This window comes from Toxorhynchites rutilus, chromosome 2 (assembly GCF_029784135.1).
Source record: "Toxorhynchites rutilus septentrionalis strain SRP chromosome 2, ASM2978413v1, whole genome shotgun sequence".
Taxonomy (NCBI): Eukaryota; Metazoa; Arthropoda; class Insecta; order Diptera; family Culicidae; genus Toxorhynchites; species Toxorhynchites rutilus.
In genome coordinates, this window is record NC_073745.1 from 104,063,581 (window position 1) to 104,090,637 (window position 27,057).

At 37.8% G+C, this 27,057-nt stretch overlaps 1 protein-coding gene across 10 annotated transcripts in view; it reads left to right on the forward strand.

Moving 5' to 3' along the window:
* LOC129765200 (MOB kinase activator-like 2) overlaps positions 1 to 26,822 on the forward strand; it is a 409,346-nt gene extending 382,524 nt beyond the window's left edge. For all 10 annotated transcript variants that reach the window (XM_055765220.1, XM_055765221.1, XM_055765222.1 and 7 more), the window contains 2 exons: positions 7,093 to 7,380; positions 22,448 to 26,822. In XM_055765220.1, coding sequence (XP_055621195.1) covers positions 7,093 to 7,380; positions 22,448 to 22,976 — 817 coding nt within the window. In that variant the 3' untranslated portion in view covers positions 22,977 to 26,822. The remainder of the gene's footprint in view (positions 1 to 7,092; positions 7,381 to 22,447) is intronic.
* The last annotated feature ends 235 nt before the right edge of the window (positions 26,823 to 27,057 follow it).

Below are 27,057 nucleotides of genomic sequence, written 5' to 3' on the forward strand. Positions count from 1 at the left end.
GGACTCGAATATATGGTACTACTGCCAAAATGGTTTTATTTAGAACCCTATACAATGTTTTCCATACAGCTGGTGATTTGGTTTGGGGGCACTTTTTACTCCCTTACCCAGCCAGACCCGTTGGAAATATAAAAAAAATATTTTTTTTGGAAAGATAATTCGGATTAATGAGAAGAACACTCAAAAAATCCAAATAATCATTACTTTTTTATTTCAATCTTACAATTGCAAACCTCGAATACAATAAAATAATCGATTTCAAGAAAATAATAATAATAATGCAGACGATAAAGAAAATTATTTTTGTGTCTCGCAATGCTCTTAAGAATTCCGGAAAAAATGGCACTACATGTAGAAAAAAAGACACATACGAACGCATTTGAATAAAAATTAGAGCAGAAGTGGGTCTCAAAGTTATATTTTTTTCAAAATTTCGAAATGCCAGAAAATATATAAAATTTGCTTGTACCGCATATTTTAATTTTTTTTCATTATTACATTTTTTATGAAAAAATTTTTTGAAGATATTTATCGAAACACCTTAGTAAGATGTACTTTTAGTAGTTTTTTTTTTCCATATTTTTGTCTCAAAGCTATTGAGGATGGCGTGAAAAAAACCAAAAGGTGCATTTTTCACCATAGATCCTATGGTGTACCATATAAGGACTCGAATATATGGTACTACTGCCAAAATGGTTTTATTTAGAACCCTATACAATGTTTTCCATACAGCTGGTGATTTGGTTTGGGGGCACTTTTTACTCCCTTACCCAGCCAGACCCGTTGGAAATATAAAAAAAATATTTTTTTTGTACCGCGCCAAAAATCTGAAAAAATCACACATATCTAGAAAAGCCGTAGGAACACATTTAAATATGAATCTGAATCTCTAAATCCCAAAAAAAATTTTTTTTCAAAATTTCAATACTTTTTTTAGTACTTCAATTTGTAATATATTTTTTTTTTTGATAATTTTTCTTTATACACCTTAGTAAGATCCACATTCAGTATTTTTATCTCGAAGCTTTTGAGGATGGCGTGAAATGAACGAAAAAGCACGTTTTTCTGTATAGATCCTATGTTAAACTACATAGGGGTTCAAATAAACCGCCAAAATTCCTTATTTAATATTCTATACAATATTTGCCATACAGCTGGTGATTTGGTTTGGGAGCCCTTTTTACTCCCTTACCCGGCCAGGCCCTTTAAAAGTTATTTAATTAAGCAAAACAGACACCGATGATAAACAACTCAATTTTCGATGACGAAGGTACAAAGGCAACATATATCGGGACGTGGTCAATACACTATCAGTATAGCAGGCCCAAAAGCAGTATAAAATTGTTTAAATTTGAATGACAATTTTTTCATGAAATTAGTTGAATGCTTAAAATCAGTGCGATAAAAGTTCAATCGAACGAAACCGACGAAAATAACAAAGACTGTCGTCCGTCATAAAAAAGCATTCTTTAATTGTTAGGAAAAACAAATCATTAATTTCGATTTCGGTTTCATCGCTGTCGTATATGTAAGGCATGAACACTACATCAGAAAAAAAACTGCAAAATTCGACAACAACATTATTCCAAAATACTTTACATTAACATAAGTATGTTTTTTTCGATGAAACACACACTGAACCAAATCACCCCACAGATGGTCCAAATCACCCCGCATCAAATTTTAATGTCCAAAAGTCGTCTCTTTTATTTTATGATACAGGGTTTTCAAACTTTAAATTCCGAAAGTAAATTGAAATAAAACACACTTAGAATTCGAATTTCGATGAAACTTTTATTCCAAATTAAAGTTTGGTTTATGCCTTTATGTGTGAAATACAACACCATTCAAATGTCCACCTAGGGCTTCCTCGCACACCTTGATCCGGAACAGGTAATTTTCGATGACTTTTCGGCACATATGGGGCGGTATCTCGGTCATAACTTCACGAATGTTGTCTTTCAAATGTTCAGGAGTTTGCGGAGATTTGGCATAGACACGGTCTTTCGCATAACCCCACAAAAAAAGTCTAGCGGGTTCAAATCGCATGATCTGGACGGCCAATTGGCATCACCAAAACGCGAAATTATGCGTACCTCAAATTTCGTTCGCAATATGGCCATGTTCGGTCGTGTTGTGTGGCACGTGGCGCCGTCTTGCTGAAACCACATGTCATCCGTATCCATATCTTCAATTTGTGGCAAAAAAAATCGGTTAACATGCGGCCATAGCCCTCACCATTCACAGTTACCGTCTCGCCGTCCTCATTTTCAAAGAAATACGGCCCGATGCCTCCACCAGACCATAATGCGCACCAAACAGTGACTTTTGGTGGATGCAATGGCCTCTCAACAATCACGTGTGGATTTTCTGAGCCACATATACGGAAATTTTGGGTGTTCACATAGCCACCGAGCTCGAAATGTGCATCATCGCTGAAGAAAATTTGATGCGAAAATTCAGCATTTTGCTGCTGTTGTTCGTTCACCCAATCGACGTATGCCCGACGCATTCCATGGTCACCACGCTCTAATTTTTGTTCCAGTTGGACTTTATATGGATGTAGGTGCAAGTCCAAATGCAAAATTCGCCACAATGATGTGTTTGACAAGCCCAATTGCTGAGCACGCCGTGGAATCGAAACATTCGGGTCATCCTCCACACTGGCAGCAACAGCAGCAATATTTTCGGCCGAACGCACATTACGATGATGCACAGATTTCTCAATATCCGCTACGGATCCAGTTTGTTCGAATTTACGCACTGCATTAGCGATTGTGTGCTCTGTAGGCCGTCCATGACGACCAAAATCCGTCCGTAATGCTCGAAAAACATTTGCCGGTTTTTCATCATTTTTATAGTATAATTTAACAAAATTAACACGTTGTGCGATGCTAAAACGATCTATATTGTAAAATGGCAGACATTCAACTAACGATATGACGCTTTGGTTGACAGCTATGTCAAACGGTTGTCAGCGCAGGGCTGTATACTTTCGGAAGCCCGAAATGGAAAACCCTGTATATTTGGTAGTTGAAAGATTGATATAATGATTAAACATTATTGATTGAGAAAAACAAGTTTAGCTTAGTATACAATGTGACATTTTTTATTGGTTTGGAAATATTAGGCGATTTGCTTAGGTGGTCCAAATTCCCCCTTTTTCCCCTACTGGTTTGCATACCTAAGATTTCGTAGTTGGAAATAAGAACTATAAATATGTCCCCGGTCCGCAGTTGTGTAAAGCTTACATTAAGTTAATTTTTTTATGCAAATCTGTACTTCACTTTTTTTTATCTTTACACTCAAATGGCTTTTCAAAACAGTGTTAGAAAATTTCATGATACCAGATTGTCTGACGAAATTCCGAAATTATAACGAGATTAAGTTTGACGAACAACACTGCTTTATTGAGGATAATGTGTATGTGGAGTGTAAAATTATCAAAGAGAAAATTTTTGAATTCACAGACAATATAAAAAGATTTTATATGATGCTGGTCAGATTCAAAGTGGAATTAACTTTAATGATGGGACTATGGTAAATATATCCATAAACGAATCAAATGACATCCAAATAAGAAAAAATCAACAAGTTTTCCACTTTCCTCATTTGTTAAATGAAGATTCATTCTTTATTTATTGGCATGAACGATGAATTCAGAGAAAATTTGAATATTGATTTCTCTGCAATTGATTGTGGTGATGCTGTAAGTTTTTGGAAAAGATATGAAAGATCAAAGAATCAGGTGAAACATTCGTTTTTCCACTTATGCGAGGGCTTATACCAGGATGTAAGATCCGTTACATTTTCGTAACAAATAATAGCCAAATGCAACAAATCGATGTATAAGACTTTTAGAAATAAGAACATTCATTTATTGAAGAAAATTAAGTTGTTTGGAAGTTCTAGCGGCCACCGATGATGACCAAATCTAGACGCCGGTTACTACAGTTATCTAAAATCATCGTTCATGAGCATCCAGTGAAGCTTGGTTACATTCATCGTTACGATGTGAGGATTCCATACAATTTGACTGAAAAATCTTTAATGGATTCCTTTTTGATCTGAGAATCGCTTCATGAACGTCGCGAAGATGACGTTTTGAAAAAAATCGTGACTTTTGATGAAAATGGATCATTTACAACAAAGTTGAACGGCAGAATAATTTGACGTAAGCGAAATGAAGCCAAAATCCGGTTTTTGCCCAAAGAAAGTCATACTCTGTTTCTGGTGGGACTTAAAATGATTTCTTTATTATGAGCCACTACCAAGTAGCCTGTAATACTTTGATTGAAAATTATGCTTTTGTTTTTCCAAAAATCGACATTAACTTTATAGACAACCAAATATGGGTTATCCTGAATTCTCCAGATTTTTTTTTCATTCTTCCTGATTTTTGAAATTTATAGTTTGCAACCCTGTGTATGAGTATGCTAGTGTAAAGGCACGAATTTTGGTCTTTTTTCTAGCTTTGTACAAATAAAACAAGAAAAAGAAGAGCCCTGATGTACGAAGAAATAAATTGATTTTTAATAATATTTTAAATAAATTGATTTTTAGTAATAATTTAAATAAATTTATTTTTATTTTTCACTAGCTGACCCGGCAAACTTCGTCCCGCTCAAAATTTGTTTTTTGTTATCAATACATTCAAACATTCACGTTTTTTACTAAGCGCAAGTTCATGGGTCAAATCGCGGAACTGTTCATTGATTGATCTTCTAATCGACCCCATTGAATTTACCTTTAACTATAAAATTCCTAGTAATTCTACCAAAACTCATCATTATAATATCAGATTATTTTCTGACACAATTCTCGTTCAAGATTTTTCAACCACTTGCAAATAACATGTTTCTCCGTTACATGGAATAAATGTTTGATACAGAAAATATGATAGAATAAAGACAGCCCTTAATCGGACAATTCCTTCCACGAGTTTTGCTCTTATCAACATATTCGGCAATCCATTTTTATTGGAATAGATAGAAGAAGATAAAGGTAATTCGTTAGAACAAACATCAAATGGACTAACAACGCTTGTCACTATGTAATTGTAGAACATAAGGGAATTTAATTTTCCGAATTTTTCCTTTTTCCTTCAGACTTTCCCAAAAATTTTAATAAAAATAACATTTTTATGAGACCCCCTCTCCATTCCAGAGGAGGGGGAGGTGTCATACCATCATAGAAACATTTCTTATACAAAAAAAACCCTCACATCCCAAATTGTGCTTGATTAGTTCACGAGTTATGCAGAAGTTTGTATTTCATTAGTATGGCAGCCCTCCTTAGAGAGAGGGGAGGAATGTATTCATCATAGAAACGTTTCGTGCCCCCTAAAACCTTCACATGCCAAATTTGACTACTTTTTTTGATTAATTCTCGAGTTATGCAGAAATCTGTGTTTCATTTGTATGGCAGCTATCCACCCCCCCCCCCTTCCCTTAAAGAAGGGGGAGGAGTGTCTAACCACCATAGAAACATTTATTGCACCCCAAAACCTCCACATGCCTAATTTGGTTTCATTTGCCTGATTAATTCTCGAGTAATGCAGAAATTTGTGTTTCATTTGTATGGCAGCCCCCCCTTAAAAAGGGGGGAGGAGTGTCTAACCACCATAGAAACATTTATTGCACCCCAAAACCTCCATATGCCTAATTTGGTTTCATATGCTTGATTAATTCTCGAGCAATGCAGAAATTTGTGTTTCATTTGTATGGCAGAAAACGTTGAAACCATCGTTGTGCGGTGGAAATGGAAACTGTATCGGGTCCATAAACTGCACAAATTTTATTGGCAGCTTGAGATGCATTTTTGCCTTTGTCATAGTAGTACTGTAAAATATGTCTGATTTTCGCTTTACTTTGCTTCATGTTTGCGACACTATAACTCACGAACGACTGAACCAAACAATACACTGTCAAGGACTATATTATAGCGCGCAAAAATACCTTTCCAACAAGCTATAGTATGACTCGATACAATGAATACAACTAGAACTACGCGCTTACAACGACACCTCGCGGAAATACCGCAGGACTTTTTTTGGCAGCCTAATATATAGAAGATGACGATTCCAATTTTTTAAAATAGTTTAATTTAAAAAACTTTTTTTTTGTTCGTACAATAGAGATGTATAATTGGTAGAACTAGAAATGTCGTGTACGGCAACTCTAAAAAATTAGTTTTGAAAAAAAAACGCGTTGAATTTTTTTGGTCAAAGCCGTATTAGATTAAAAATATCGTCACTAAAATGGCTATAACTCGATAAATAATGGGAATTTCATAAGATCCTACCAAGGGCATATTTTAGAATGAAATAAGAAATCGTTTTTTTCAAATTTCTAGACTGGAATATCCCCTCAATGCATTTCCATCAGATAATATATTTAAGTTAACTGGGAGGGAGGGATGAGACTTACTTTGAGTAGAGATATAAAACGTACTGTCTATTGAATATGACATTTCTACTCAATCTATGTTTGATCAAATTCATATCTGATGTCTACCGATTGAATTGGAAATAGGTTTTGTGCTGAAAATAATAAATTATCTGATCGAATATCCAATTTCACAATACAATAATGAAAAAAAAAAAACTATTAAAATGAAATGGATACAGAAAATTTATCCCACTAACAAACTTTTACCAGCTTCTATCTAATTAAATAAAAAAACGGTACTTTCAAAGCTTAACCCTTATAATGTTCAGTCCCATTTCGTTTAGCACGTTCCGACTGGAGGACGGAAAAACATTTTAGTGTTTAATCTCTGACTCGTTAACTTTATTACATACCCACTAGCAAAATATTTTGTTCGGAAGCAAAAATTTGCATCGCCATTGATTATGTTCTTACTAGAGACTAACCCAAAACCCTGCGATTAATATCACCCCCACTCACACACAGACACACAAACCCATAATTGGATTGTCATTAATTCCCTCCTTCAAGCGTACGATAAAACGGTATCATTTGTTCATCTCATAAAAGTTAACGCTCCAGACAAACAATATGTAGCCATCGTCGTCATCGTTGTTGTATGCCATACTGAACCATCTTTTTTGTTTCTCTCGGCTCTTTCCAGAATGTATCTGTGGTTCGACGAGAAGGGCAAGAAGACGCGCGTCGCGGCGCCCCAGTACATCGACTACGTGATGACGTTCACGCAGAAAACCGTCAGCGACGAGTCGATTTTCCCCACCAAATATGCCAATGAGTTTCCTAGTTCGTTCGAGAGTATTGCTAGAAAAATTTTACGTTTACTGTTCCATGTGATCGCGCATCTTTACGCTGCGCACTTCCGCGAGGTGGCACTGCTCGGGCTGCACGCGCATTTAAACCTCACCTTCGCCCATCTGACCGCGTTGCATAGGTAGGTTGTTTCCGGATTACTTATCTGATGGATTGCGCGCCAACTCGACCAGATGTTGGCATGACCCTCCCAGAACTTAATGAAACTTTCTGGGCGTGAAGACCTTACCTAATTAAGCAACTTGGCATACTTAGTTTTCCGAAAATTTATCTAGACTAACATATGGAAAGGGACAAATATTTGTGACAATTTTTTAATAAAATTTTTTACTCGAAAAAGGTAAGTCCTGCGAAAAAGTGATCTATGGAAGAGTTTTAGGAAAATAATTTAATTTTCAGAAAAGAATACTGAAAAATAATTTTTTGAAATCCTACACTGGAAAAAATTGATTTTAAAAACTAAAAGTCGATTTTCTCAAAATGGTTATCTCAGATTTTGATGAGATGGTTGGTAGATAAATATGTGCCCTACAACTCTTCCATATATCGGAACTTGTGCATATTTAAGGCAAAAAAGTTTTGCTAACAAAAAACTTTTTCAATATTTTATTGAAATTAAGTTTATTTCTTCTTTCAGTGCAGAAAAAATAATAATAATAATAATAATAATAATGTTGAATTATTGTTTTAGAGGTCTTTAGTTCAATCCAAATATAATAAAACTTATGATATTTTCTGACATTAAATTCATTTTTATTCATTTGCTCTTATACTATGTACATGTTAACTTATGTTCTAAGAGATACAATCATCATATCTTTCCTATTTTTTTTTATCTAACATTTTGAAGATTTTTCATTGCTTCATTCCTGTAGATGAAAATGAAATCACAGCTAAATGTTTTCAACTTTAGCTGTGATTTTATTTTCATCTACAGGGAAGAAGCAATAAAATTTTTGTGTTCCTGATATTGTTTTCGCGTGATTGAATAGTTCCTCAAGCTCTTGCCTTTTTTGTATGCTGTTCTTTGGATACGTAACAGAAATTCAATTTCGTGATACATTTGTCATTTTGTTTAACTGCCCAATCATAAAGCTCTAGTGCTGTTTGGATTGTGTTTCCGTAATCTTGGGCAAGTCTTGCTCTCTTTGCCATTCGTTTTAGAGTCCCTCCTGGTGGCAAAGAAATGCCATTCTGCTTCTGGTCCGTAAACTTTTTTGGAATTACACAGACTGGCGAAATTTTGTTTCGTTTTTGTAGTGTACTGCCGATGGAGCGGACATGAAAATCATTTTAGTAAAATCGATTATTTTTCTGACAAATTCTATCAATTCTTCTATAAACAACTGCATAGCCACAGTGTCGTGTGTTAAAACTTCTGAAATAACTTTGAAGCTTACGTTTTCTAGTTTACCATCTTTTGACGTAGGACTACGTCTAACCGGAAGATATAGGGGGTGAAATGAAAATCTAGGCACTGAACAAGTAGGAAAAAATGCAAGATTTGGAACGCTTATAACTTGGGCATTTCTCAATAGATCGCAAAGGTGTTTGCATCAATTGATAGGAAATATATCTACGCATCTATCATAACGAATAACATTTCATTTTTCTTGAGATAAACAATTGAATAATTGTGAAATATCAAGAATTGTCCAAATACACTATGTGCCCATTTTTGATTGGTCCATTTTGTGCTCCTCAAATCGTACCGACCAAAACGGGCAACCAGAGCAGCAGCGAAATAGAATGAAGCACGATTGGGAAGGAAAAAGAAAAAAAATGAACGAAGCATTGGTCGCAGTCTCACACAAGCGTAATTCTCGAGTCAGCCAGTCAGCTTAAAAATCCCCGCTCCGATGCCGTAACGATCATTCTCATCCAAACCATACACCACATCGTTTCGCATCACATCACATCAACAAACCAACACAAGCAGCCATGTCTGGACATGACAAAGGAGCAAAGGAGGATCGCGACGATAAGAAAACCCGCATTCAGAACAAACCACAATCGGTTCCGTGGACACCAAGACAACAACAGGCAGTTGCAGTGAGTGGCGAGTGGCAAACGCAATCGCAAAACGGCAGCAGGTAGCAGAAGAAAAAAAGTTTGTTCTTTATTCAAACTACTTTGGTGGCAAATCCAGAACAAGGCGGCATCGAGGGCGTTCGAAATGGTTTTTTTCAAAACCACGAGTACTAAGTTTTCTAAATTGGAACCATTCCATAAAACACGGCGCTTATCAGAGCCATTAAACCTTTCAAAAAAAGAGTTCACGAAATACAGTTGTATAACATGCATTCTAAAATAATATCCAAAATAATAATAAAACACACATTGATTTTTTTCATAATTTGTTTGCCAGGATATGATGAGTATGTGAATTTGTCAGTTGTTCTGAGTTTATTGATGGTTGTGGACTTTCGCAATTATTCAATTTTCACCAATTCTTAAATTGCCTCCAGATTGAAAGTACAGTAATTTACATTTATTTCAACATTTAGCTAATTGGACGGACATGTAATGCAACATATTTGGTTGGACATTTTTGTAAACATAGAAATCGGGATCCAAATTATGATCCCACATTGAAAGTCGACACTGTACCACTGTCATCGCAGATGTTCAATTACAGGTTAAAATCGCTTCCAATGCGACACTGAGTGGTGCTTCGGCACGTCGCATTAAGTGTAATTTACTGTACAACATGTTACAATCTGGATGGGAAGTAATTTTCTAACTGTGAAAGCTGTGGCGAGTGGCAAACGCAATCGCTAAACAGGAAGGTTTAGCCGAACAAGATGGGGATATCGAGTGATAACAAAACAATAAACTCTTTAGATTAAAGATGATTTTGTGGTCCTGAAAAGGACCCTTTTTAGGGTTTGCTTCCGGATCAGCAGTCGGAAAACGCTCTTTACTTGGAGTAGGTATACTTCGTCACCGCTTTGGTACCTTCGGAAACCGCATGCAAGTTCACCGGGCAGCAACAGACTGATTGCGATCTGAATTTCCCACGCAGTAATGGTTGACCGCTTATTGTAGTGGATCAGACGCGGAGCTTCTGCTACGATACGCTCAAAGATGCATTGACGCTCATCGCCTTTGATGAGAAACCGGTGTCGGAATGATCCTGATTCAGCACCTTATGATGTAGATAGCATATGATTCCTTCTCCTTCTTCTTGTCGGTTTCCGAAATATTCTTCTGCGCCGTGCCGAACTTTTTGGCGGCTTTTCCACTATTCCACTAGTCTTCGGTGCCTTCGTGTTTGTTAGAAACAACTGCATGTGAATGCAACGAGCGAACAAATCGTAATGAATATATTTTTGTTGTTGTTTCTTTGTTTTTAAGAGGCTTTAAACTTTGCAGTTCATTCGCCTCCAGCCCAGTGAAGAGCCACAATAAAACCAGTCCAGAGGGGACTGGCGAAAGGGAAACCAACAAAATCACTCATCAGACCTGTCCGCTCGACTCTCGGTTAAAGAAGAAGGTAGGAAGGGATCCTATGCTTCATAAGATATTTAATATATGCTGTAAAGAAAAGTAAAAATTTACTGATCCGAGGACCAAAGCAGTAACGAAGCACAAGTGACCTAGCGAAAGGCGTGTTCCAAAGCCAAAAAACAAAACGGCCCCTCTCAGGAGGATAGGAAGGAAAGGAGTGGAAAGGATTTGGGTGGGATTAGTGGATTGGGAGGGGGTGGGAGTGGTATGGGAAGGAAAGAGGGGAGGAGTAGGTGTGGGGTGGGGTGAAATGAAATGAAATACAGTTTGAATAGATAATAAAATATAGTGGTTTTGAATTTAATGGTATATAGTATAGCTGAAAAATGGAGAGGTTTATTTAATGAATTTATTCTCCTTGGTGAGTGTGGCTGTAGGAATAGGAAGTTGATTAAAGTATAATGTAATGGACAGAAGATAGATGTGGGTATGAAAGTATATATTATATTATTTGTTATTTAATATTATTGAATGCGTGTATATACATGTATGAATACCTTCCTTCCGACCCGTACATACATGTGTATACACACATAAACACGCATACATGACTGTGAAGTGGCGAACTTTAATAAGCACTTTCCAAGGTATTTAGTATTTCGGTTTAGATTTTACCAAAGAAGTCGGTTTCTTTCAGAAACGCAATTAAATTGGTTTCTTGGGTCTCGTCTCTACTGAGGATATCTCGGAGACTCTGACCTATGTTGTGTCGGACTCGAGCATCTTTGGTATGTTGACATTCAAGTAAAAGATGGCTAACGGAAACCGGAGCTTCGTTGCAAGCACATTGGGGTTTTTCGGCTCTGCAGAACAAGTGTGAGTGGGTGAAGTTAGTGTGCCCAATTCGAAGACGGGTAAGGACTTGCCTTTCCCTACTATTGAGGCGGTCATCCCAAGGGAGAGTGGAATTTTTAATTTTATGAAGATGAGTGGGACGGCTGTTTATCCAGCCTATGTCCCAGCTTTCACGGACTTGCTGTTTTACCCAGCGGACAATGTCAGATGGAGGACAGGGCATGTCTGGGGGATCTATTTTGCTGCCCTTGCCGGCCAGTATGTCGGCGGCTGTGTTTCCGCGGATTCCTGAGTGACCAGGAATCCAGCAGAAGGAGATGTTTTTATTTGAAGCAGCCTCTTCTGTTTGCTTAATCCATGGGTGTTTGCTGTTTCCACTTAGAAGATCGTGGAGACAGCTAGCTGAGTCTGAGAATATTGTGGTAGGAAGAAACTCATGGGTGCATTCTTGGGTAGCTATTAAAAGGGCGAAAGCTTCCGCACTGAAGATGGAGCATTGCGGTGGAAGAGAAAAGCTACCAGTGTATCTACTCTCAAAGATTCCACATCCAACTCCATCGGCACTGACTGAACCATCTGTGTATACCTGGTGGTTGATTTGAAAATTGGATGCAACGAGGTTATTGAAGCAGGCTTTGACTTTTGGAGAAGGGTCTCCCGCCCGAACTGCCTTGAGAAGTTCAAGGTTAATGTTCGGCGGTTTGACGTTCCAATTTCTTCCCGTCGCAGATGAACGTTCACATATATCGGGAAGATCTTTGTTCGTGAGATTTTTGAACCATGTTTTAGCTCCATGTATTAATGGGACATTGTGGTCGCTTTCGGGGAGTGACAAGTGACGGATGGCTTTATTCGTGATGGCTTTTGTTACCAGGTGGGTGAAGGGAAGTTGCCCACTTTCTGCCATTACAGCAAGAGTGGGACTGGTGGGAAAAGCGCCAATTGCGAGCCTAATTGCTTTATTGTAAATTGGTTGAATGGTGTTTAACACCCTGTCCCCTCCACGGCTGAAGGTGCCTATTCCGTAAAGGATTTGTGGGACCAACCAAACATTTACAACATTTAGCAACGTCTTTCTATGACCAGAGGCTAGGTTGCCTGCGATAGACTTGATGATGTTCAATTTCTTTCTGGTGGCTATTTTGGTCTTTTGGGAATGTGATAGGAAGTTGAGTTTCTTGTCGAAAGTAACCCCTAGTATTTTCAATGTCCTCATTGTAGGGATCGGGATTTTGTTGAGCTGAAGATAGGTTCTCCTTCTGAGAGCTTTTCCGATATGTATGTGTTTGGATTTCTCCGGGGAAATTTTAAAACCTGTTTTTAGAGCCCAGTTTTGGATGGAGTCTAAGGTTTTTTGAAGCCTCTTTCTCTGAATTAAGCCGAAGCAGCTCGTAGAGATAAGAGTGATGTCATCTGCATAGACTATGACCTTTATATGGTCCGGGATAATCTCGAATAGAGATTGCATGGCAATGTTGAAGAGGGTTGGTGAAAGTGCTGAGCCTTGTGGGAAGCCGTTTTCTGGGATTTTTAGAGAAGATTGGTGGTTGTTAATAACGGTTTTGAAAGACCGGTTTTCTAGAAAACTTTTAACGAAGAGACCTAATCTCCCACGAATCCCCCAGTCGAAAAGGCTTTTCAGCACTGGGTACCTCCATGCCCGATCGAAGGCCTTGGATAAATCCAGGGAAACAATATCAATGTGGTGTAATTTTTCAGTTGCGTCGTCTAGGATTTTTTCGATTGCTACAAGGCAATCTTCTGTACCTTTTCCCGCACGGAAGGCGAATTGTCTGGGATCAATCAGCTTATTTGACTCTAGAAAAGTCGTTAAGCGTCGATTGACCATTTTTTCCAAGACTTTCCCAACACAACTTAGGAGAGTGATGGGGCGGAAATTGTCAAGAAGATGGTTGTTCATGTCTGGTTTCGGGATACAGATCATTAAACCCTCTTTCCAGCAACTGGGGAGGGTTCCACTGTCCCAGACTTTGTTGAGGAGCTTCAGAAGTGCTTTTTTCCCGAGATGGGGTAGATTCTTAAGCATAGGGTAGCTAATGTCATCAGGTCCTGTGGATCCTTGTTTGACTTTGTTCAGTACCCAATCGAGCTCTTTGAGGGAGAGGTTTTTGTTGAAGTCAAATTCCACATCGGTATGAAAATCGATGGGAATTCTTTCGCATTCCGTTTTGTGGGTTAGAAAGGTTTGGTCGTAGTTTTGATTGGAGGAGGCGGAAGCAAAGAAATCTCCAAACGCCTCGGCGATGATTTTCCGGTCATTGGTGTATTGACCGTTAATTAGAAGATTATATTCTTTGCTTCTTTTCTTTCCATGAAGCCTGCCAATCTTACTCCATAAATCCTTTGTTGACGCGTTGGGATTAATTTCGCTGACGAATTTAACCCAACTGTTGTGCTTGGCTGTGTTGATAGCAGTCTTAGCTTCTTTGCGAGCCCTTTGGAACTCTGCAAGCAGAGTGGGTCTCAGTGGGCTGTCCGGATGGGCCTTTCTTAATTTGCGTAGGGCCTTACGTCGACCTTTGATCGCTGCCTTCAGCTCAGGCGACCACCATGGGACACATTTCCTGCCAGGGATGCCACTGGTTCTGGGGATGTGCACCATTGCAACTTCTAGGACAACTTTGGAGAATTCCTTGGCTGTCCAATCTCGTTTAGCGGAGAGGCGGTTTTCAATGTCAAACTGATAGCCAGCCCAGTCAGCGTATTCAAATTTCCATCTTGGCCTTGTTGAAAACTCTGGAGAAGTTTGGCCGAAGGAAGTGAAGATTGGAAAATGATCGCTTCCGCAAGTATCATCGTGGATGTTCCAAGAAAGTTTTGAAGATAGTTTGTCTGATACTATAGTGAGATCGATGGCTGAAGTAGTACCAGAATAATGGATTCTGGTGTGTTGGCCGTTGTTAAGAAGGAGAAGAGAATGGTCGGATATGAAATCCTCAATGATGGATCCTTTTCGATCGAGGTATGCACCTCCCCAGGCGTATGAGTGGGCGTTGAAATCACCCATAAGCATGATTGGGGCGGGAAGTTGGGCGAACAGATGGTCCAGTTGGCCGCGTAGAGTGTTCGGATCGGAATCATTAGTGATGTAGATGCTAACGACGGTGATTGGAAAGGGGTGTTTAATGCGCACTACTACTGCCTGAAGATCAGTGGTAATGGGAAGAAGATCATGTGGAGTGCCATCTTTGATTGCGATTGCAACTCCGTTTTTTGAGGGGTTGGGACCCTCTTTGAAATATGTGATATATTTTGAGATGAAGTGTTTATCAAAGTTGTTTGGAGTCATAGTTTCTTGAAGGGCTATGACTGTGGGATTAGAGTTTGAAATAAGCATTTTCAGTTCTAGAATATTTCGTCGGATACTTCTGATGTTCCATTGTATCCCGAATTTCTGTGTTGGAGTGAATGTATTGGTGTTTTTAACTCTAATTCCTAAGTCTTAATTGTGTGTATGTTTGAACTATTCAAAGAGAATTAGTTCGATGGTCCTTTACCCTTGGAAAGAGAAGCTTTCTTTGAGGTATTGGTGTTGTTTTTGTTTGGTGTAGAAGTCTTTGGAGTGTTTGTTGTGTTTGTGTTGTTTTTTGTTGAATGTGCGTTGCTGTTGTTGTTATTGTTGTTTTTTGTTTGATGTGTGTTGTTGTTGTGGTTGTTGTTGTTGTTTTCTGTTGGGGTTGTATTGTTATTTGTTGTTGGTGTCTGTCTTTGTTCATTCTTAGTTCTTTTCTTGTCCTTGTTTGTTTGGGTCTCATCTTCAGATTTTTGATCTGACTCTGAGGATGATCCTTTAGTTATTTTTCTTTTGTTTTTGTTTTTGTTTGGAACATCAGACGTGTCCATAGAAATGACTGATTCGCTTTCGGATTCAGTTGATGAACTACCAGTTGTTGAATCTGTCATGGTTGTATCGAATGTAGTGTCAATTGGGGGGGTGCTTTCGCGACTAGAAGTGGCCGAAGCGGCCGAGGCGCAGTTACATTTGCAGTTGCAGCTGGGTGCTGGCTTTTGCAAGTTGGAAAGTCTGTCTTGCAGAACACTTGCGAATGTTGGAGCATTGTTTTGAAGTTGCAGCTGTTCCTTTGCCTCTTTGTATGAGATTCCATTGTCGATTCTTATTCTGGTGATTTTATTTTCGGTTTGCCATACGGGACAATTCCTACTAGAAGAGGAGTGGTTCCCTTGGCAGTTGACACAAAAAGCTGAAGCATCGCATACTTTGTTTGCGTCTGTTTGTTGTTCCGGATGTTCATGGCCGCAGTTTCTGCAAAGCGGATTTTCGCGTTTGCATCGCTTGTTCGTATGTCCAAATTTGTAGCACTTGTAGCATTGCATGGGATTGGGATAAAAATTTCTAGTCCCGGCTCGAATGAACCCAAAGTAAATAAAATTGGGAACGACAGTTCCGCGAATGGTCAATATTAAAGTGGCCGTTGGCACAACAATGTTGTTGTCCTTTCTGGTGATGCGTTTGACGCCGATCACACCTTGAGCGGTGAGTTCTTTCACCAGTTCGGATTCCGGAAGGTCGATAACTTCGCGGCAAGTCACAACGCATTTGCGTTGGTTTAAAGTTGGGTGGAAGATCACTTCTACAGGAGTATTATCAATCAGTTTGGTAATCGAAAGTAACTTACCGACTGTATCCTCATCCCTGGTTGTCAAGATGTACTGGAGTTTCTTTTTATCATCTCGCTGTGGTTTGGCGCTGTTGAATTTTTTTACAACTGCCTTGATGGTATTGCTGACTGTGAAGGGGTTTGTTGGAAGCACCTTGTCTCCTGTGGCTCTCAGAAGCAGTATCTGGAGATTACCGTTCGAGGGGTCCGCCCATAGTGGAGCGGTGGCTTCGGTGGGCCTGCCCTCATAGAAATTTGTAGCCCGGCCTCCCGGAGGCCCGGAGCTACTTGAAGCCATGCTTCTGCTTGACTATACCTAGGTTATAGTCAGCAGGTACGGATATGAAATCACTAAAATTCCTTATTGGGAGATATTCACTAAGGGGTATGTTCCCAGAAAATTACACTTTGTTCTAGTAAAGCACTTCGAAAAGCCACCAATGGGTGCGGAAAATTGCAAATCACACTTAATATAATAATTGCTTCCGTCACTTCACTTGCTTGTATGCGTGTTTTTCTTTTTAGATTTTATTTAATAATAAAGATTCACTACACTACAATATAACTGGCAACACTGCCCGAAAGAAAAAGGGGGCGTGGCGTCGGTGACGCCGAAAAAGCGCGCGCTTTTTCCGGCAAGCCGGTGAGCGCCCGCTCTCCACGGTCGAAGCGAGCTATTGCCTTTTCCCGCTCTCCTTCTGCTGTCACCTTAAAACTTATTCTAACAAATCTCCTTCCACAATCGCCAGGGGGAACGTCCCAGTCCGCTGTCCAGAAACACCAAAACTCCGAGCTGCTGAAAGAAAAATCGACCTTCTCGGTCGGAGGTTAAAATCAGTATGATATATTTTTTTGCCATCGCTGCCTTTTAACGCTCATTCGTTCGTCTCGTTGGACTCGCCCCTTTGGCTGAGTCTGCCGATTTGTCTCTATCCTGTGAGTGTGTACCGCTAGAGTACAAAACGCGCGGACCCCAAAAAAAATCTCATTTTCTTTCAAGCCAGTGTGGTTGTATGGCATGGTTTAACATCGCATCGCATCACATCATAAAAACAAAACACAACACCAAAGGTTCTTTTCAGAACCACCAACATGTTCATAAAGAGTAAACAGTAAACTAATTCATTTTTCAGGTAGATAGGTAGGTATACAAAATAAAACAATATTATTAAAATATATATTTAACAAAAGCTGTCCCCTTTGTATAGTCCTACGTCACTCCGGTTATGTCCCCGACATTACCCACCCGTCTTTTTTTGTAGTATATTTCAAATGGGTGAATAGTTGCTTGCGAGTTATTCCAGTGATGATCATGTGGCGCATTTTGAATAATGAATGAATAATTCCCTGAAAAATCACAAATTACTATTATTTTTTCTTGCGTCAAAGATTCTTTTTTTATTTCGCAAAAAAAGCAGACTGCTGTTTGCAAATAACGTTATGCTTTATGAGTTTGTCTACTTTATCAACGAAATACGGCACAAATTCATCGATTAGTTTTAAAATCGTTCATAGAAATTCGCCATTTGTTGAAAAACGATTTCTTCTTTTCCGCTGTCCTCTAATAGAAGAGTGGTTTCGTCATGAATTGATGATTTGGAAACACAATCCAAACAATACTAGAGCTTCATGATTGGGCAGTTCAACAAAATGACAAATGTATCACGAAAATGAATTTCTGTTACGTATCCAAAGAACAGCATACAAAAAAAAAGGCGAGTGAGCTTAAGGAACTATTCAATCACGCGAAAACAATATCGGGAACACAAGAATGTCATTGCTTTATTCCTGTAGATGAAAATGAAATCGCAGCTAAAAGGTTCTCCAATTCAGATGATGAATAAAAATGAATTTACTGTCAAAATATGTCATAAGTTTTATTACATATGATTTGAAATAAAGACCTCTTAAACACTCATTCAACATTTTTATTATTATTATTAATTTTTTTTTATTTTGGGTTGGCTTTCTGCACTGAAAAAAGAAATAAACATAACATAACATATTGAAAAAGTTTTTGTTAGAAAAACTTTTTTTGCCTTAAATATTCACAAGTTGCGATGTATGGAAGAGTTGTAGGGCACATAATTATCTACCATTTATCTACCATTTCATCAAAACTTTAGTTGACCATTTTGAGAAATTAGATTTTTTTCAGTGTGGGATGTCAAAAAAAATAGTTTTTTCAGCATTTTTTTGTTTTGAAAATTCAATTATTTTCCTAAAACTATTCCATAGATCACCTTTTTGTAGGACTTACCATTTTCGAGTAAACAATTTTATTAAAAAAAATATTTGGCCCTTCCCATATGTTAGTCTACAAAAAAATTAGAGGAAAAAAGTGCGTAGTCGGAAATTTGAGGTGTTTTTGATATGCTGTAACTTCGTGAAAAATCAACGCATATACAACTTTCAGGTATTAGAATATTTTACATATTTTTATCTTTATCTACACCTACACACAGTGGGCTACAATATCGAGAAGAAATGAAAAAAAAAACATTTTTCTTTGTTTTTTCAAGAATATTTTGGACTAACACAACCTCAACAGCAAATCCAATTAACCCTTATCAACCAGTTTTCATTCGGTTCCAAGAACGTTCCTATAGGACCTATATTTCAGTTTGAATGAAAATAACCCATTCGTCTTTGATGATGAATAATTCAATAAACAACCACCGCACCGCAAATCGAAAGGCAGTTTTGAAAACTCCAATAAATTCTGCACAAGGATAATTTGTTACTTTGACGAAAAAAAACTTATAAACATATGAAGCCGAAGATCACGAATCGTTCATTCTGAGAGTCGCTTAGGATTTTGTACTTCTGATACGATTTGCGATTAAATGCTCCTCTAATTTACCCTCACCTTGGATAATCGACTAGAAAAAACGGCTGAACGTATCAATATGAAACGTTCACAGATGTTAAGGGAATACACTAGGCTAAAAATTAACCTGCAAACATTAGAACTTACTGCGATATTTGCAGATTCAAGTGGATTTTGTGAAGCACTATAAAAATCCTGTTTTTGGCACTTTTTTCAGATCGATACAAGAAATGCAAATAATTGTTTTTTCGGCAAAGTAACAAATTATCCTTGTACCGAATTTATTGGAGTTTTCAAAGCTGCCTTTCGATTTGCGGTGCGGTGGTTGTTTATTGAATTATTCATCATCAAAGACGAATGGGTTATTTTCATTCAAACTGAAATATATCTGTGTGGGAAGGTCCTATAGGAACGTTCTTGGAACCGAATGAAAACTGGTTGATAAGGGTAATTGGATTTGCTGTTGAGTTGGTTAGCAAAAAATTGTGTTAGTCCAAAATATTCTTGAAAAAACAAAGAAAAATGTTTTTTTTTCATTTCTTCTCGATATGTAAAGTTTGCAACAAAGAACAAATATGTTATAGGTGTACTGAAAAACACAAAACATCTGAGTGCTCATCAACCGAATGGAAATCCATCAATTGTTGTAAAGTAAATAAAGAACAAAAATTGAATTTGGATGAAAATCCAGCTTACAGTACACAGTGTCCTGTGTATCGAAGACTATTGGAGAAGAAAAAAAGCAACATTTTTCAAACAACTAAATAGCAATTTAGGAAAAGTACACGTGAAAGTAAGTTACCAATAATCTATTTGAATATAGCTGGGCTTTCTACAAATTACGCTGAAATGCGATTACTTGTAGAAAACATGCGACCTCAAATGGTATTTCTTGCTGAAACTCACATAGTTTTTTTTTTTATTCCATTTATTTATTTTAGGCTCCTTAGTATTTTTAGCTGTAACAGAGCCGAATTTTAATCGTGTTCATGTCACATGGTTATTATCATATCTATAATTATAGCACATTACACAGTTGCCATTCGCCAGTATTCTTTCTATACCATTGCATATGGTACATTTTTACACAGTAGCCATTTAGGCGTAAGAGTATTCTTTCTGTTCTTCCATTATCCAGTTAGACCACCGGACAGCGGAGACAGTTGATATGATCATTGTTGAGTTCTTTATAGAACAGCAGCCCGATGTGTCTTGCAGAGCAGAGCAGTTGTATGGATGAATCGATCTTGTTTTGACCGTGGATCGATCTCCATCGCTGATGATTGTTGCGTGGACGTAGTTATTCTGTAATAACACAAAGATGGTCAATGAGGGCCCTGAGTTTTGAACTCACGATCGATCGCTTACTAAGCGAACGCGCAACCAATGTGGCTACGGAGACCCCCGAAAACTCACATAGTTAATGAAGATTAATTTAACCAGTACAACATACCGGGTTATAAAGTTGCTTTTTGCTTGTCCCACTCCAAACACACTGGAGGTGTTGCAATTTATGCAAAAGAATCAGTTAAATTCAACATCCGGTTAAACGAATCTGTTGAAAATAATTGGTTCTTGGCTATTTCAGTTGAAAGAGGCATGCAGATGGGTAATTATGGAATTGTATACCATTCCCCTAGTTCCAGTGACCAGCGTTTTATTGAAATTTTGGAGAACTGGTGAGAAAATGTCGTTGATTGCAGTAAATTAAATGTAATTGCTGGCGATTTTAACATTGATTCGCTTAGTGTACGAAATTCGAATCAGTAGAAACAATTATCGCATCATTTTAACTTAAAACAAACGGTTATCGAAGCTACTAGAATTTCTAAACATAGTAGAACTGTTATTGATCACGTCTTTTCACATTTTGCTACTGCTCATTCTTCGACAGAGGCCAAATTTAAAATAACTGACCATGAGACAATTTTTGTTAACATTGAGAATGGACAGAAAGACTCTGATAGAAACAAAGTAAAGATCAAATGTTGGAAACAATATTCTCGAGAAGCCATGTCTCAACTTGTGTCGGCAAGCCTGGATTTTGAAGCAATAACTGGACATCTGAATGATAAAGTAGCTGTTCTAACTAATACTTTGAAAGAGTGTACGAATAAATTAGTAATTGAAAAATATATTGAGTTAAGTAATTCGAACAGCTGGTACTCTTTGGATCTGCTGCGCTTCAAACGCAAAAGAGACAAAAAGTACAGAAAGTTTGTAAGTACTAATTTAGAAAATGATTGGAATATGTACACTTTGGCGCGAAACATATATTCACAGGCCTTGAAAAAGACTAGATGTGAATATATACAGAGGAAAATCGATCGATCACTTTTGCTGATTTGAAAGATATTTGTTTTTCATTGAAAAAATCGGCTGGTACCGATAATGTCAACGCAAAAGTGATTCAAGATTGTTTTCATGTCATTGGACACGATCTGCTCGACCTGATAAATGAATCTCTACGAACTGGGCACGTGCCAAAGGTTTGGAAGGAATCCCTTGTGATTCCAATCTCCAAAGTTAATGGGACGGATAAAGCCGAAGAGTACCGCCCTATTAACATGTTGCACATATTAGAAAAACTGTTAGAACTTGTTGTGAAAGGTCAGCTGATACATTTTATAGATAACAACAATTTGCTAATGCCAGAACAGTCGGGATATCGAGAGGGACACTCTTGTGAAACCGCACTGAACCTGAAAGTTTCAAAGCTTCGGTAGCTTCAAAATGATGCGTATCCCATCGATATGCGTTGATTTTTCACGAAGTTACAGCATATCAAGAACACCTCAAATTTCCGACTTCGCACTTTGTTCCTCTATTTTTTGTCCAGCGTAGACTAACAATATAGGAAGGGCCAAATATTTTTGACCATTTTTTTATAATTTTTTTTACTAGTCCTACAAAAAGGTGATCTATGGAAGAGTTTGGAATGAAATGCTGGTTGATAAGGTTAATTGGATTTGCTGTTGAGTTGGTTAGCAAAAAATTGTGTTAGTCCAGAATATTCTTGAAAAAAAAATGATTTTTCATTTCTTCCCGATATTGTTGCCCACTACACCTACACACACCAAGATAAAAATATGTACGTGAAATATTCTAGTACCTGAGCTTCAAAATGATGCGTATCCCATCGATATTCGTTGACTTTTCACAAAGTTACAGCATGTCAAAAATCAGATAAAATTTCCGACTTGGCAATCTATTCCTCTAATTTTTTTGTCGAATGTAGATAGATTTTTGGAAAACTAAGTATGCCGAGTTGCTTAATTAGGTAAGATCTTCACGCCCAGAAAGTTTCATTAGGTTCTGAGAGGGTCCTGCCAATCCCATAGACGAGTTGGCGCGAAATCCGTCATCTCTCATCCATCGATTTGACTATACACTCTCCCCTCTTTTCTCTGCAGGCGTTTCAATCTAATAGAACCCAAAGAAACCGAAGTTTTACGTGATCTGGAAATCGCGTTACGTTTAACTGAAGATCCAGTACCTTCGACCGGCAGCAACCAGCAGCAGCAGCAGCAGTCCAGTTCGGGTTCGGATAGCGCCTCGATGTCGGCGACGTCCGCTTCGACGGGTTCGACAGGAAGCACGGCGGGGACGATGGTGGCAGGAGGATCCTGTGTGGAGAACAATAATAGCAGCAGTAGTGATAGTGGCGTCGCGATGATGATGCACTCGCTGATAGATGGCGATGCGACGGCGCAGCCAATCTGTAAACAACCGTTAGAGTCGGGCAATGTAAATAATAGTCATAATGCTACTAGTAGTAAAGAACAAATGATGCAAACGTGTGGTCCCGGCGGGCTGGGTGGGGGCGCGGGTGGTAGTGGCAGCAGTACCGGAAGTGTCGGCGTGATCGGTTGCGGTGTGGGCTACAGCACCAGCAGCAGCAACAGCACACAGCAAACCTCCAACACCCAGACAACGGCATAGTGGATACGTTGGACGGCTAGTGTTGGCGCCGGGGCCGGTACCATATTCCTGCTGGGCGGGGCTGCGTGTTGTGGAGCCTTGCAGCTTCAAACCAATCTCTGACCAAAATGTGATTTATCCCCTAACAAAGCAAAAGTAAGAAGAAAAACAAAACAAAAAAAATGTAATGTGCAAACCAGCAGAATTCTGTTAAATCTTAAAGTTAAATCTAAAGAGCAACAACGGCTAAACAAAATGGAAGAACAAAGTTGTAAGAAATACAAAGAAATCCCATTTTTATTTCAAAAAAAAAAAACAAACAAATAATAAGGAGAAACAACTTTCTAAACCCATAGTAAAATAAACCAACACACAACAAAACCCACACACACACACACCTCCACACACAGAGTCACCCAACAAAAGCTGTTGGCTGGAAAAAGAAATGCTAGAAACCAATTAAGAATTAAACAAAGCAAACAAAACAAAACTAGTTAATGTAAAAGCACTGCAAAACAAACGAACACAAAGAGAGCAAGTATAAAACAAACCGAGAAAGAAGATGTCGTAGCAAAAGCAAACAGAAAAACTCCTCTAATAACTCTTCTAGTAAGTTGATATAATTTATGTTGTGTTTATGTTAGGGAAAGTTCGAAGGCGAAAGCGCGCACGCAATGTGAGAAAGATAAGAGTCCTCTCTTCAAGCTTGAAAAAGTGGCAGAATTTCTAAACAGCAACAGTTTCAGTCGCGAAGTGTGGTAAATGAGCGCTGGAAGGATGAACCGAGCGAGCACACAACAGCATATTGTGTTGGTAGAATCAAATTCAGCCTCGCAGCTAGGATGTGGGTCGCTCCGGGTCCGCTTCCTGCGCCTCGTTCGAAACGTGATGCATAAAATTGAGAGCGCTGAATCGTGATGTAGTTGAAATTTGGCAATTTAGAAAAGGTACAGCGCGAACATCGTCGGGGCAGTGGCCCCCCGAGAGGAGGGAGGGCTGCTCCCGTTTGTGTGTATAATGTAGTAATAATAGGCGCACGTCTCCAAGAAACGTGAGTGAAATACAGCAGATAAAAACACAAAAAACTATGATTTTGTTATTATTTCTATGTTTTTTTTTTCTCAACTGTGATTTGGTGGTTATGTTATGTTTCACTAAAATTCTAAACACCTGTGTTGATTTGAGTTTGGGAACTGTTAATAGAAACATGCTAGGGCGGATCTCCTTTTTCATTAGTGGATTAGTTTTGCAATAACAAGTGTCTTCGCATCTTCGGATAGTTTAAAGTAATTATATTACTAATTCGCTTTGATTTGATATTTCGATCATCTAAATCGGTCTAGTAGCTCAAAAGTTATGATTTTTTTTTAAATTGCATTTTGGGTGTTCGGAATTTGAGACAAATGTAATCAAACATATTTTGAGTTTTTCACCATGAATATGGATTTTTAAATTAATTTTATAGTAGCCAAATGAAAGAAGAGGCTCTATTGTATCCAAAAACCACATTAATTTCGCGAAAAAGTACCATTTTGAGTAATAAGACACTGTTTAATGGCCAAACAAGCTTAAGTGTTCGGAATTTGAGACAAAACGGTAGACACCGTTCAACGAATGCAAAAAGAAATTGGGAACAATGATTTGCTAGCTACAGTGTTCAAAATTCATACTTCAATATCGCGACCGTATTCAGCAAAACCTGTAATGATTGATTCTTTATTTTTAAGAGGCTTTAAACTTTTCAGTTCATTCTCCTCTAATTCAAAACCTGTAATGTATTGGTTTTCCCGGAAATACTTCATTTGTGGCTAACGATTCGAAATGCTTAGCGGTTAAAAAGATTTGAAAAGTATTCATATTCTATAAAGAGTATACAGTCAGTCGCTAAATTGAGCTACTTGACAATACTATATTTATTGCAAAATATTTTTAATACATTCTATTCATGCATATTAATTACTCACACACTTGACTAGCTATGCGCGCAAAAAAATTCCGCGAAAAAAATCTCAATTGTTGGTATTGCGAAATTGAGCGTATAATTTAAATGTCTCCAAACCACAACTTTGTAGGTAAGATCATTGCAATTTAGCATACCTTTTTTCTTCGATGTATAATGTCAACAGTCAACCACTGCTTGGGCTAAGTGGTGCGGACTCAATCCACTTCATTCTCAAGCAAATTCATGCATGTTTTCAAGCGATTTCTTGCAATAAATTCTCAGACCACCAGAGATGCCAGATTTACAAATATGTTTGTAAATTTACAGACATATCTGTAAAACATTCATCACATCTATTCATCACATCAAAAATATTTGACTCACCATATGACATTTTTCCATAGTTTTAATACAGAAAAGTTATTATATTTAGTATACATCAATACACATGACGATAGACCAGCGATACTCAACCTGCCATTCTTTGTGTGGACACCGACTGGACAACATCGTTGCTGGACGGGCTGGACGGCGAGGGATCGAGTGCCTTTCTCAAGGCAAGAGGGCGGAGGTGGTAGCGCTGGAGTAGAATAGAGTAGAGTTTTCAAAGGGCCTTTCTCAAGGCTAGAGACGAATGAACTGCAAAAGTTTAAAGTCTCTATAATTCAAGACCTTCCTTCCTTCAACCTGCGGCCCGGCAGTCCTTCTTGTTGGCCCATCTGGTGTGTGTGATGTTTGGAACTCATACACATAAGTACTTTTGTCTTGACATCATTGCAGACGAAAAAGAGGATACGGTTATTCACAATTAATGAACAATTGCATTCTCTGCAGGTAAGGAAAAATCTTGAACGAAAATTGTCTCTGATAATTATTTTCTGTTCTGGATAAGATTGTTTTGCTGAAATGCAAGGAGATTTATTGAAAAATAGTTAAGTTAGGGTCAGGACTATGTCTTCTAAGTATTTAAACAACATCGAATAAAAATTTTCATTCTATTTTCAACAACTTACATTTGCTTTCGGGTCTGCTTATGACGAAATATGGGTTACTGTTCGATATTGTTACGACAGACATGGTCGTGTGGTGGTCTAAAACTTGTATAGCCTTGCATGGCGGATGGAAAATATACACTGCATTTTTTTAAAAATAAAAACGACAAAACCGCAAGCCTTGGTGGATGTCCAATATATCAACGGAGAAATACTGTGTTTTATAAAAATTAACAACGCGTATGTTTGTGTATGTATGTGTATGTATGTATGTGTAGATCGTTGAAACATTTAAACACACTTACAGCACATAAGTTATTAAGTGGTCCGAAAAATCATTTTTTTCCACATTTTCCAAAAAATGACAAATGAAAATTAATAACTTTTGAATCACTGAATCGATTTAGATGATCGACATATAAAATTGACCTAGCCTTTTATAAAAAAATATTTAACTTGCGAAAAACATAATTATATTTTAGGAGTTATTGAATGTAGTCGTTTTTTATTTTTTTATGACTTTGGACTAGAGGGCGCTATATATTTTTATATTTTTTCTTGAAAGCTGAGGATTTTTTACACAACATATCTCGATATCAGGGTTGCTATTTTTTCGTTTTTTAGATATGATTTTTAAAAAAAATCATTTTTCCCCATTTGTCCAAAAATAACTTTCTGCGAAAAATCATAACATTTGAACTACTGAACCGATTTAGATGATCGATATATTAAATTGAAGCCAATAAGCAAAATTCACACTTGCGGGAAGATTGGATTCTAGTAGCATAGGTCTAGTTTAGTCACATATGAATATTGATCGAAGACTTAAAACATGTTAAATTTACAAAATTCTAACTTAAAAACGATAATTATAGCATCTCTGATATCGAGATATGTTAAGTAAATAATCCTCAGCTTTCCATAAAAAATATAGCGCTCCTATCTTTAACCGAGAAAACTATGAAAAACTAACTCAATCCATAATTACAAAAACAAAATTCAATTTTTTCGCAAAAGTAATATTTTTTCAAAGAAAAATAACTCGTAAGCTTCCAATAGGTCCAAGGTCCAATAGTTCGAAAGTTATGACTTTTTGTAGTGGGAAAAATGGGGAAAAATTGTTTTTCGAACCATCGATTAGTTTTGCAAAATATTTCAAAAACGAAAA